At 41.8% G+C, this 13,845-nt stretch overlaps 1 protein-coding gene and 1 non-coding gene across 4 annotated transcripts in view; one reads left to right on the plus strand and one right to left on the minus strand.

Annotated features, from left to right (window-relative positions):
- Positions 1 to 584: 584 nt before the first annotated feature.
- On the minus strand, positions 585 to 686 carry LOC141567061 (U6 spliceosomal RNA). Its single transcript, XR_012489457.1, has one exon. It is a non-coding gene; the product is annotated as a U6 spliceosomal RNA (small nuclear RNA).
- A 7,709-nt stretch (positions 687 to 8,395) lies between these two features.
- Positions 8,396 to 13,845, plus strand: part of RNF138 (ring finger protein 138) — a 34,826-nt gene continuing 29,376 nt past the window's right edge. The window contains exons 1-2 of one of the 3 annotated variants that reach the window (XM_019714083.3): positions 8,396 to 8,717; positions 9,224 to 9,405. In XM_019714083.3, the coding sequence (XP_019569642.3) occupies positions 8,562 to 8,717; positions 9,224 to 9,405 (338 nt within the window). In that variant the 5' untranslated portion in view covers positions 8,396 to 8,561. Of the gene's footprint in view, positions 8,741 to 8,968; positions 9,406 to 13,845 lie in introns of those variants that run through there. The other 2 variants (XM_019714084.3, XM_088797950.1) reach the window with 2 other exon arrangements.

Raw genomic sequence — 13,845 nt, forward strand, 5'->3', positions numbered from 1 at the left:
ATGAAACTCTGGTTTGCTTTTGATCTCAAGTAAATGTATGCCAATTTTTAACCTATCCATTCTCAGCTCCAAATTTACTTTTTTTTTTTCTTTTTTTGCCTGCTGTGTGAAAATGATTGTGGGCCCTTTCAATATTTTTCCTTTGCCGGCTGGTACAATAGTAAATTTTAGGCACTAGATAGTAAATAGAGGGCACTAGAGAGAAATTGCAACAGGAAAATGGTTTTGTTTCCCAGTTCTGGTGTGCTTGCTTCCTGTAGCTCCCTGTGCCAGCCCAGCTTCTGCCTGGGACTGTGGTCATCAGCCCTCTGCAGACAGAAGCTTCCTTCAGCATCCCTCTGGATGGCATTGTAGCAGAATACCTCCCATGAGATACTTCTTTGTGAACAAATAGCTTTCCCTGCCATGCTAAAGGACAGATTTCCAGCAAGTTCCACAGCCTGGCACCACAATGACTTCTCTGCCATCAGTGAGCCACGCTGGGACTTCTCTAGCAAGGTCTGGATCTCAGCCCTAGTGGTGGCGGTAGTAGTCCTTCTTTGGATACTCTTATCTCAATGCTATATCCCTTTTGTTTGTTTTTTTAAAATATGAACCATTTCATGAATTTGCGTTTCATCCTTGCACAGGGACCAACCTACTCTTCTCTATATTGTTCCAATTTTAGTATAGCAAGTGAGCACTCAACCCTATATTTTTTAAAGTTCTCCACTTCTTATGCCAATCCCCTATTAGAGTTAAAAATTCTTGATATTAAATGTTCTCAGTAAAATTACTGTGTCTATTCACATTTCTCTTTCCTGATTGGACCCAGACTGATACATCAGATTATGTTGATTTTTCCTCAGTACCAACAAGAAATTTGCATGCTTCCCATCTAGATTTTACTGGGTCTGGATAGAGAAAAATAAGAGCTGGGAACTGAGAATGCTGAGGTCCAAATCAAGAAAGTAATCATTTGCTGGACTGAAGTGTGGAAGTCTAGTTCTCTGATTCAGTTCTCTTTCTGTGTATAAAACTGAAATGCTGACTGAGAGAGTGTGAGATCCTGGCAACCAGAATGGGAAGGAATTAACAGAGGATTTAGAGTACCCTGGCTCCCTGAGTCACCCCACAGTACCTCACACTGTCTCCCTTCCTGACAAACGGGATGACACTGCTATTGCAATGTACACTGAACTGGAATTCATTCTGGGGATGGATGATATTCTAGAAGACAAAGAAAAGCTCTCTGCCAACCCAGCCGGCTTCCTTCATTCATACTGTCCCAAGACAAAGTTTGTCAAACAGAGTAAGTTGGGTACGTGTTGCTCCAAGTTCCTGCTGACAAACAGAAAATCTATGAGTGTAGCCCAGCCTTGGCTTTTCAATTTAACAGCCCTGCTGACCTGACCAAGTTTTTGGTGTTTACTTTTAGCAAGTTCCTCTAAAATGAAACTGATAGGTGACTAAGATTTTATTAGAATTGTAGCACCAGCAAAAACCTAGACTGTATAACAGGCCTGTGATTCATTAAAATCCATGGGGCAGAATGTCTTCATTCCTTATTAAGCCTCAGACCATTTTTGCACCCCAATACCTTTAACAAAAACTGAACTGCAAATGACAGTTTACAATTCTCTCTCCCCAAACAGGCCTGGCTACTCTGACATACTTTTACGTGTTCCCCTGGCAATAGAAATGATCCCAACAGGCAATATCAGAAAGCCAGATTACTTGACAATAGAATTTTCACCACTGCCAAGTCAACCAAATGATGCCCATGAGACTCAGTAGTTCTCTTCTTTGCTTCATTAACTATGTCCAGCAGCAGATGGTACTTGTCCTATGGTTTCTTCTCCTTTCTCCACGTTCTAAATGGAAGTTTTCATTGTATAATAGTTGCATTTGCTCTGGACTGTGGTACATAAGAGGTGGTCGATATGAATCACATTTATGATTTAGTCTAAGGCTGCAGGATCGTGAGATGTTAAAAGTGGACCAAATTAAGACTCAACTAAAGGAAGAACTAAGAAATACTGAATTGGAAAAATAGTAGCCTCATGACATTATTTCTAGAAGCATAGCTGGAAGGGAATTTTGATTGTCTCCTTTTGAGGAACTAGTAAGTGCATATGTATTGAAGGAGCTATGGCTGGAATAATTGAATTTAATGTATAGAAAGAAGGGTGTATATGTGCTGGAGGGTTCTGCTATTTCCCTAAAAATTAGGCTTTGTTTGCTTTTTGAAATTGGCGTCAGGCTTTTGCCTCCACTGTTATACTGGAGTAAATTTTATTACAGTTGCATTTATCCTGGCTATGAGCCCAGGACAATGCCCAGAGGATGTCAATAAATGTGTGAAGGAAAGAATAAAAGGAAAAAGAAAAAATGAGGAGGGAGAAAGGGAGAAAGAAGGAGAGAGAAAGAAAGGAGGGGCACGGGCAAGGGTGAGAGATCTTTTATTTTCAAATTTATATCTTTCTCTCAGAGATTAAAAAACAACAACAACAACATCAAAGAAAAGTTGGAATGTGAGTTGATTTGTTGAAATCTAGTGCTGTTTCTGGTCCAGTCTATGGCTCTGCCTCTTAGGACAGCGTAGTAGCTCATTCAGCGAAATATTAACTGCACTCAGAATGTCAGTTTCATTGTTGGTTTGCCCTCTCTCTGCTGATTGGCTTCCTCTGCTTGGGCAAGGAAGAAGGCGGCTGTCCCACAGGTTGTGCAGCTTGTGTTGACATACCTTCCAAACTGAGGCACTTAACAGAGACTGACTAGAATATAGGGATTTGAATTCCACATTCTTGGGAGAGAGTATGACTGGCACACGTTGGGACTATACACACATCTATTCTAATCAATTGTAACATAGAGGCTGGATGCCACAGAATAAATAGGGCCACAGGGACTACTAATAGGAATGTTATTAAATATGATAGCTCTACAATAGTACATAAATATACTGCTGATATGAAATTAAATGCTATGTAAATAGCATGAAAATGCATATTCATAATGACATTTATGAAGGAGTTGAAATTTTACTGTCCCAAACTAGGGTAGACTAAAAAGGATAAATTATTTTATTTTCTACACGTAATTTAATCTCACTTTTGGGTTTCCATTTGTGCTAATTTGCAAAGTTGTGAAGAAAGAATTTAAGCCCACAATGGAAAGTAACTCAGTTTCTGCTCTTTGGAAGAACCACTTTTGCAGTGTTTCTCTTTTGCCTTCTCCTCTCTTTCTAAAGTGTTAATTCAGTTAGGAAAATGGGTTAGGGTCAAGTCAGGAAAGTAGAACTTTTAATAAGTAGTTCAAAAGAGGATGTTGGAATTGCTGAAAGACCAAGTGTGACAGTGAGGCAAATACAGAAGCCACAGAGAAAAGGCCAGGACTGCCCAGCAGGAACTGGGACCACAGAGGGAAAGGCAGTCTCCCAGAAGCTGAAACCATGAAAGAAATGAAGCCACTGACAGAAGCAGAGGGGGATGGAGGATAAAATTCTTTCACCCAATCCCACTGTGTATGTGGAATGGTATTTCCCACACACCAAGCAATTCTTGGATACCAGCTTGATGTCCTACAATTCAACTCGATTCTGACACTACCTGGAGATAGCATCCGATAACACAGGTTTAGGGTTCAGTCCTACAAGACTGCTCCCCACCCCAACCCTCATCTTCAGATACCAACTGGAAGTCCTAGTTGTCACCTGACTGGCTATAGACCAAAGGTTCTCATTACCCCCTCCTCAGGTTTGATTTATTTGCTAGGGTGCTTACAAAACGCAGGAAACCACTAGTTTACCCACTAGATTACTGGTTTACTACAAAAGGATATAACTCAGGAACAGCAAGGTGAAGAGATGAATAGGGCAAGACATGGGGAAAAGGGTACAAAGCTTCCTTGCTTTCTGAGCATACCAGTCTCTTCAATCTCCACATGTTCACCAACCTGGAAGTTCTCTGAACCCTGTCTAAGTTACTATGGAGGCTTCATTACATAGGCATTATTGATTAGATCATTGGTCTTTTTTGATTGAATTCAATCTTCATTCCCTTTCTTTTCCCTGGAGGTCCAAGAGTGGGACTTAATATTCCAACCCTTTAGTCACTTAGTTGCTGCTTCTTGGCAAACCAGCCCTCATCCTCAGGTGAGCTAAGGCCTTTCCAAAAGTCACCCCATTAACATTTGACACATTTATTGCTCTCAACACATAGGAAATTACAAAGGTTTTAGGAGCTCTGTGCCAAAAACTGGGACAAAGATCAAATATATATTTCTTATTATAAATCACAATGTCTGAGAGGGAGAAATACCTTGGCTTCTTTCAGTCTCTCACCAGAGCTTCCTATTGGATGATTAGCTAGATGTTGGCAAGGAATAATGGGGAGCAGTTTGTAAGGGTGAGCTATGTACAGCAACAAACAGCAGAACAGGGGACTAGCGGGGAAATGGATCTGAGAGTCTAGAAGCAAATGCTCAGTTTAGACACTTTGAGCTGCAAATAACAGAAGAGTCAACTGAGAATGGTTTAAACTAGAAGAGATTAACAGATAAGAGGTAGGGCAGTTCCAGTGTTGATTAGATTAATTAAATGGCTCAACTACATCAAGGACCTACATTCTTTCCATCTTTCAGCTCTGCCATCTTAGTACATTGGCATATTATTTTCATGGTTTCATGATGGTTCCAGCCAGCACAGATAGACAGGAAAACATCTGGATGTATTAATAGCATGGAATTGTTTATTCCTGTTTGTCTGGTTTTTGATCAGCAAAATACTTGCTAAAGTCCTCAGAATTCCCCTCATACCACCTTGGTCATAACGGAATTACATACTGATACCTAAACCACTGGAAAGAAACGGAAATGGCTCATCCAGACTGGCCCAATTTTATCATGGTTTTCCCCCATGGGAATGGATGTTGCCTCCTGAAGTATATAGCTGGAAAAAAAGAGAGAAGATACCTGAACAATGACCATTATTTGTTAGAGTGGGGGATGGGAGCAGGCATTTTGAATGTTTGTTGATAGGAACATGGTACCTGTTATTGTTTCTCTCTCATAGTCTCATTCATTTGATTGCCTTCTTACTCTGCATGAGGCATCCATCTGCCTGTGTGTGTGTGGGGATGAGGTGAGGAAAAGAAGAAATTAAGATTAATTCAACAGGAATGAAAAGAATGTTGCTCATTTTTTTTTTTTTTAAAGAACATTTCCAAAATAGGTTTGGACAATTAAATTATATGCCATCTGTAAATAGGTTATTTACGGACATGGTCAGGAGTGAGGCTGTTGAAAATATTTAACAACTGGAATCAAATTAACAACTGGTCATTCAGGACAGACTATTGACCAATCAGAAAAGGCAAGGCTGAAAAGGACTAATAGAGCTGTACTGGTAGGAACCAGCTGAAACTGTCAACACTGCACAAGGTACCAATTTAAAAAGACACCAAAGGGTAGACAGCGAAACATGAGCCTCCCTTCCATTCCATTCCCCAGTTTCCCAGTTCACATCTTCAAAGGCAACCACTTTACCAGCAAAACAGGCTTTCCAAAAGGCTCTGTATTAAGACAAAGCCAAGCTTTGTCAAGGAAGAAATTAACTTTCTAAATTCACTCAATTATCCCTTTAGGGTGTTAATTACCGCCTAGCCTACTGGACTTGATTAGAGAGTTTTGCGTATGGGAGGGCCTAATCAGCAGTAAGTGGCAAGGGGAAAAGTCCATTCTTTCCAGTCCAAGGGAATGTTGGCAGAAAAGAGAGACAGAGTAGGGGAATGGTATGTTAGATAGGTTGAGGGGAGTGCTAGGGTTAAAGAGTTATTAATAAAAGCACATGGCCTTATAGGCTGTTCAGAACCAACGTACCAGTCAGCACTCCATGTAAATCCAGTGACATAGAATGTTTATGTAGAATGAGGCTCCCTCCCAGAGTGGCAGATGCAAGGACCCCAAGAGATGCTATGGGCAGTACCATGTTTCCCCCAAAATAAGACCTAGCTGGACAATCAGCTCTAATGTATCTTCTGGAATAAAAATTAATATAAGACACAGTCTTATTTTACTATAATATAATAAGACTGGGTCTTATTATATTATATTGTATTATATTATATTACTATAAGACTCGGTCTCATATTATAGCAAAATCAGACCAGGTCTTACATTGATTTTTGCTCCAAAAGACGCATTACAGTTGACTGTCTGGCTAGGTCTTATTTTGGGGGAAACACAGTAGCTGCGTTGAGAGTATGAGGGCCTGCTAAGCTCTGCTAAGCTCCCTGCCATACTGAGGGCCAAGGAATAGCAGATGACTGTGGCAGAGATTCAGAGGGTTCTACAGTGTAAGGCTGAATCAACCAGGGCACACCACAAACCCTTGACCCAGCTGATAGGCCAGAGCAATATTCACTAGAAGGTACCCTCAGTAGAATGCCCAGGATTTGTAGCATCTCAGGGAGCAGCCAAAATTAACCCCGCTGCAGAAATGTCTAGCAAGCATTCAAAGGAGACATTGCAGATCTCAGGACCCCCAGTAGTATCGCAGGATTCCCCAGTAGTATCTCAAGTTCATGTTAGCTATTCCTTGTCGTCCCTTCTATCCTCCAGGATGCCATTTGGTGGGAGTAGACTGAGAGAGATGGACTATTAAGAGACAGGGTGCTTTAATCTAAACTTAAAGGAACTGTTTATGTTATTGCAACAGACTAAGTTTATCAAATTGATCTAACCTTTAGGGTTTTTCTCCTATTGTCCAGAGGCTGAGAGCATTTTACTTACATGACTGAATGTATTTTGAGTAAATCTATGACATTGCCATAAAAATATCAAGTAGTTTTTCAAACGAATTGCTGCCAAGACAGAAGATTGTGTTGTTTGACAACTATGGTTTATTTTTTAAACTACATTCTACTTATACCCACTTATTTTTATGGGTTTCCACATACTGGCAACTTTATGCTTACACGTATGCCAAATGACTTCTCAGACTATATGAGGAAGTAATAAGACACGTTTGGATTACAGCATTAGTAAGGCTGCCACTAGAGACAGAGTGAAATAAATAAAATTAAAGCTATTATACAAAATGAATTTTCTAGTTAAGGATTCCCAATTAATAAAGAGAAACACTCTATTAAGTAGAAAATATACTTTACTTCCAAAAGTGGTAAAAATAAGTGAAATATGACTGGAAATTTATCATCAAAAGGGTGAAATTTCTAATCTAAGAACTATTTTATAAGTAAATTTGAAAGAACCTGGCCTACTGCTATTCGTTGCACCCCCGCCACCCCCAAATCAGGAAACCTGAAGCTAAAATTAACTTTCCTGCTCTGCTTCCACTGTTCTTGCTAGGAAGGAAAGGGAACAAAAATGCAAAATGTTGTAGTTTGATAGCGGGGATTAGCTGTTCATTGGATAAAAAAATTAAGTATTATTCCAGGCATCATCATTTTAAGATGTACATGAAGACATGTTTCCTCCATAAGGTTTTCTCTAAGTCCACACACATCCAATCATTTCACTTCTTATCCTCATTATACTCACTGTTAATGAAAAATTTAATACTTTGGCAAATACCAATTTTTTTTGTCCTTTCACTTTGATAAGACATCCAAAAGTATAAATTAGCTTAGAGCGAAGTTCCTAACACCTGCATAACATCTAACATAGTGCCAAGACCAATGTTAGACAATAAATGACAGAATTGAATTAACTAGTCCCTTCAGTGACTTCTATTTATGACTTATTTAGACCATGGTGGAGAGCTTCAACACCACGTGCTAATAAAACCTTTTTTTCCCCTGAAGCTAATTGAGGATGCTTTATGATGTTTCAGATTTTCCTTAGCTCCTTTCATGTGTGATCGCATCTTAGAGATTTATCGGTTAGGTGGATATATCTGCGAATGAAAGCCTCATTAAAAAATAAAAACATTTAGAAAATAACATTGGTGAAATAGCTAGATCCGTGCTTCTACATTATTTTTCTTTAAAGCTATCAAAAACCGAACAAAACAAAGGTGTGGATGGAAGACTACATCGACAAATGTGACTGCCAGTCACATTGTGTTAAGGGCGAAAAACGAAACTCTCACAAGGGAGCTTATTTTTAATTTCCCCCCCCCCCCCCGCAAACGATTACAAACGGATATTATAATACTTGCTTCATAACACATCTTGACTTAATCAAAACATTCTGACAAGGGCAAATCATAAAGAGCAAATCTTTAACATTAGGAAATGGTATTTTTTGAGGAAAAATTCCTGAAAAACCCAGTATATTTGATAGCGGTGAGAAATGAAGTCCTCGCAATACGGTGGCGGGGGTGGGGGTGGGGGGCAGATGTAGGCACCCAGCTGTTTATGTCACAACCCGCTGAAGGCGCCACGCGCCGGTTGCTATGGAGGCCGCCCTTTCTCATTCCACCACCTGGTGCTTGACGCCTTCCAGGGTTCGGTGACCTGCCCGGCAGGCAGCAGACAGAGCAATGACACGGGAGAGCTGCTGGAGGGAGCTGTGGGATCCCGGTGCACCGTGAGCCCCGGGCCCGGCACCATTTCGGGCCCATGAGCCCGGCGGCACTCCGTCCGCCACGCCCCTCCCGGCCTCCGCAGGGAAGGCAACTGCGGCCAGACAAGCGCGAGGCCGGCGAGGGCCACCTCTCCTCTATCAACACGCGCCGGGAAAGTGCTCCATCAGCCGTGAGGCTCCGGAGATCCCAAGTGAGCATCTATCAAGCGGCGGGGTAGGCAGCCGCGCGAAAGAGTGGGTTGCGGCGGGGAGCCAGACGACTGTGTTGGCCAGGGACGTGGGGTAAAGGTGGGCAAAGGGAGCCAAAAAGGAGGGGAAAGGGAGACGAGAAGCGAAGTAAAGAGGTAGGGGCGGAGCCGGGTCCGCGTCCAGGAGCCGGGTACTGGCCTGGCCTCCTGCGGGAGGCCTGGGGGCGGGCTGCGGCCTCCCTTCCCAGGCCAGAAGGGCGGCGCCGCGCATGCTCCAAACCTCTGTAGAAACGAAAGTGAAGCCAATCGCTGCTTTCTCCACCGCTGCCTCCCGCCTGGCACTGCCTTCCCGTCCCGCCCCAATGGGAGGAGCAGCCCTGGGGACCGACCCTCGTCCGGCGCGTGCGGCCGTAGCGTCTCGCCGTTCGGCCCCGCCCCGCCCGGTCCCCGCCCCCCCTGGCGCGAGCCGCTTCCTGACGAGGTTCCCCTCCCCCTCCGGGTTCGCGCAGGGAGTCGGGCCTCGGGCCGCCACCGCCACCGCCACCTCGGCGGCTACCGCCGCCTTGATTCCCCACCCCGCCATGGCCGAGGATCTCTCCGCGGCCACTTCCTACACCGAAGATGATTTCTACTGCCCCGTCTGTCAGGAGGTGCTCAAAACGCCGGTGCGGACCGCGGCCTGTCAGCACGTGTGAGTAGATGCCCCCTCTCCCGACCGGAGCCGGGTGGTCGTTTAGGCCCCGCATTCTGCCCGGGACCTTTTGCCGCGGCCTGGGGGTACCCGAGCCCGCCGCGGCCCTGCCGGAGCGCTGCTCTGCGCAGAGGGCACGTTCCCTATCCGTTAGAGCCCGGGACCGCCCTCCCCCCGAGCTCGGGGCCCGCTTCCTGCGCCCGGCCCCTCAGCCCGAGCTCCCGGTCCCCGGGTGTCCCTCGTTTTTGCGTCCCCAGGGCAGTGCCCAGGCCCTTCCCTGTGGCGTCTTCAGGTCCCGGAGGCCCCTCTCTCTTCCAGGCCCGGGTGGAATCTCAGGGAACGTGGAGCCTTTTTGTTTCCTAGCAACCTGAATGAAGGCTGGGTGTCGAGTGTCAAAACCCGCTGAGGTGCCTGCACGGGCCCGCTTGCTCCATTCCTGTGACCTGCCCTGCTTTAAAGTTTCCCCTTCTTTTCAGAATCTTAGTCCATCCTTTCCAGATCCAAGGGCTCTTATCTAACTTACCTTTCAATCCTGCTTCACAGACCACCCTTGAGAGTATTTTGTTTCGTTTAAAATTCAGTACATGTTAGAAAGATCTAGAATGGGTTTTCTACTCATGTTAGAACTGACAGGATTTCCGGGTATTGAAGTGATAATTTTCCTTTGTTTTATACACTTCTGCTTATTACTTGGTTACTACAAGGGTGGAGAAGAGAAAGGAAGACAGACTGTTGTTAGGAATCAATTGAAAATAAGGCAGTAACTCCAGGGGTGAGGGAGACCACAGAGGGGTTAGGTGGTGTTCTGCGGTTTGATTTGGCATGTTTATAGGAAGAGCTTCAATAATTTTATAGACTGCTGGAGTGTCAAGGTTGGAAGGAGCCCATCTTGTAAAGGTATATAGCACTTGTGATAAATCTGGCTGCTGATTGGGGTCCCTGGGGAACTTTTTAAGTAAACATACCAATTCCCAGGCTCCATTCCAAACTTACAAAAGAATTTCTGGCAGGTGAATTTCTGGCTTGAAAATCTTTATTTCAAAAGAATACAGGTAGGCTTGAAAGTTCTGTGTGCTCATAAATAGCTGAGAAGAATCAAACGAGGTTCTAAATGTATTTCTTGATTCTACTTTTTTTTGGGGGGAGGAAGTTTCTATAATTTTGTAAAGAGCTGATTGAATTTGGGGTTAATCAGAAATTTCATTATAATTGTTTCTTGATACCTACTTTTCTCTGATCCCCAATCTTTACTGTCTACCTAATTCCAAAAGCATGTAGCTTTTCATTATAGAAGTTATGCCAGTTATGTTTTTGTTGTTTAAGGGAGATGAATGACATTCTTTTATTATTTGGTGCAACAAATAGGTTGATTGTTAGAAATATATTTTGAGATGTCTAGGGCACAGTGTATGCTTTTTAGCCTTTAATCTGTCAGTATTCATTATCATAACTTGATGCCTTTCCTGTGCTTGTGCTGGTAGTGGGTGGAAGGAAGGGACCTGAAGGAGGGCAAAGTGAGAGGAAGTAAATTTTTTCTGGACAAAATCATTTTAGTTACTCTTTGGGTCATTGACCTCATAGATCATAGAACTCACTGTAATCTCTAGCTCCCCTCAAAATTCCAAGCAGTTTGCTTTAGTCCATTTCCCTTGGGGGGCATTTAAAGTCAGACTAATTTGGCTTGACCTCAAGGCTATGGAAAAGAGAGTGGAGTTGATTGTTAAGGACTTTCCTCAGATCAACTCATTGGGTTTGGATGTGACCAGACTATATATGGAAAGGGAATGAAATATAGAGCAGATTGTTGATAAGAGGAATGGATGCTGTTCTATCACCTTCCCGTATTTCTTTCTTTTGCCCCTCCCTCCAACCTACACAGTGCTCCAGGTTCTGGTTGGACAATGAATTAAAGAAGGCAGAAGGGGAAAAAGTTTTATTTGGGAAGGGCTGATTATGGTGGAACAGGGTCTTAATTGACTGGAAGAAGTTTGGTGGGGAAATAAATAGAATCTGTTTTAAACAACCTAGTTTAAAATGTCATTTGCTCTTCCCTTTTCACAAAGGACAAACCTGTGCCTTTAACAAATTTATAGTTAGCTACAAAGTCAATTTTTGATTCATGGGTGGTGAGAAATGGGGTGATATATGGGCTTTGGGTCACTATGGCACTGGGTCTATTAGGAAATAAAAAGTTTTCATTATCATTTCCACAACAGCAAAGGATTTGCCCACTATTCTAGTCAAAGGAACAAGTTCATTGTCGTTAGAGTAACTTCACCAAATATGAATTCCCATTTAATCACCATTCATTCCTTTAAGCAGCAGTTGTTGGATGCTTTCTGTATGTCAGGTACAGAGAATACAAAGTGCTCTTTCCCTGGAGACTGTTAATACCATATTTCCCTGAAAACAAGACATAGCTGGACCATTAGCGCTAATGCGTCCTTTGGAGCAAAAATTAATATAAGACTTGGTATAATATAATATAATTTAGTATCAGACCGGGTCTTATTAATTTTTGCTCCAAAAGATGCATTGGAGCTGATGGTCCAACTACGTCTTATTTTGGGGGAAATACGGTAGTCTAATGGAGAAGACCTATACATGAATGTGATTGATATGAGATTTAGATAGAAAATTTTATGTGAGCATTGAGAGTAGGTATCTAAATCAGCTTATGAATATAGGAGAGATTTCCTGGATAAAATAATACTTTAGGTCACAATTGGTATTCAGGGTTTGTTGGGTAATACCCGGATTAGGTTTATAGCATATGCAGAGGCAAGGAGGGGTTACAGAGGATGACTGTATCTAGACTACAAAGTTTGACTGGAGCCAAAGGATGAGTGTAGTGGAGATGAACACAGCAATATTGGCAGGAACTTACTGTGTAAGCCAAAACTTTTTCCTGGAAGCCATTAGAGACCAATTCAGTAATTTTTGGCAAGGGAGCAGCATGGTCACATTTCAATTTTAGAAAGTTTACTTTAGCAGTAGGGTCCAGTTTGTTGGTGGTAAGACTAGTGAAGAGGTCAATTATTTGCTGTGTAAGAAGAGAGAAATGATTAGAACCTGAACCAAGGTAATGATTGTGGTACTGGAGAGAAGAGATTTCTCACATTTTAAGGATATCATGTGAGATATGATGATTGTATGTCCAGTAGTTAGGTATGTGTATGTAAATCTAGAATACATGGAGCTAAAGCTGTGAGTATGGATGTAGCCACAAAAAGAGGTATAGAAATTGAAAGATAGCAGAGGGCCTAGATTGGACAAAATGCTGGAGAATACGTTTTTAAATACAGAATGAAGAAAAGTGCAGCCAGAAAAGGAATGGACAGGATAGGAAGAAAACCAGGACGAATTGTGACAGTAGAAACAGAAAAATTTTAAGGGAACAGTAGTTAGCAGTGTCAGATGCTTAGGTCAGATGTTATATTTTGAAAAACATGTAAAGATGAATTAGGAATATTAAAGTTGAGCAGGTATTCAAACTAAGCTTTTAGAAGAAGATACGGGCTGGCATAGTAATAAGGTGTATTTATCTCTTTTGGTTTTTTCTTTTGTAATCTTCAAAGGCTCTTTGAACCAAACCTCCTTTCTTCCTCTTTCTGAATGGTCAAGGAAATAAGTAACTCAAGTAGTTGTTACAAGTAAGCTCCATTACAATGCAAATTACATACAATAACAAGTACAAATTGGTGCCTTGCCAGACTCTTAAAAATGGAAATCTAATCTGTTTTCTTTTGGGCATCTCTGTAAGGAGGCATCTTTTAAAATAAGCTAATACAAATCATCTTCCTCTGCTCATTAAGCACAGATTTGTGTGATTCTCTATTAACCTGCTTGGGATTATCCAGTCCCTGGATTTCAGTTTATATTTCTTACAATTTTAACAATTTTATTGGTATCTTGTTGTTTGAGCATCTGTACTTTTAAAATTTCTTCTTTCTACAAATTTGTTATAATTCTGAAAGCCAGGCTTATATGGTTTCTTGCCGATTTAGTAAATGGCTGCTCCAGATCATCTTTTTTTGTAAGGTTTTTAAGACTTTACTCAAATCCTTTTGACAAAGTTATTTATAAAATGGTATAATTAAAAAATGCTATGCTATTTGATTATGTAACAAACTTAATTTGAAGTCCTCAAGACCAACTTAAGATGTGATTTTTTTTTAAGTTTAAGTTATTTTGAGGAATGGTTTTGACTATAGACTATGAAGATAAAAGATGCCAGATTTTAAATTAATTAATACTAAAATGGGAGCACGATGGATGGGAATGTTGTTTTTTTCTCTCAATGTCTGTCGATCAGCCTTTTGTTAGGAGAATGGGTAAGAACAGAAATTCATCTAGCATCTGCTAGTTTAAAGTTGAGAGAAACTTAAACATAACCTTTTAAGTTGTTTCAGGGTAATGCATTATCCTAAAGGAGGATAC

The sequence above is a fragment of the Rhinolophus sinicus genome, chromosome 4 (assembly GCF_057876585.1).
Source record: "Rhinolophus sinicus isolate RSI-liver-muscle chromosome 4, RSI-T2T, whole genome shotgun sequence".
Lineage (NCBI taxonomy): Eukaryota > Metazoa > Chordata > Mammalia > Chiroptera > Rhinolophidae > Rhinolophus > Rhinolophus sinicus.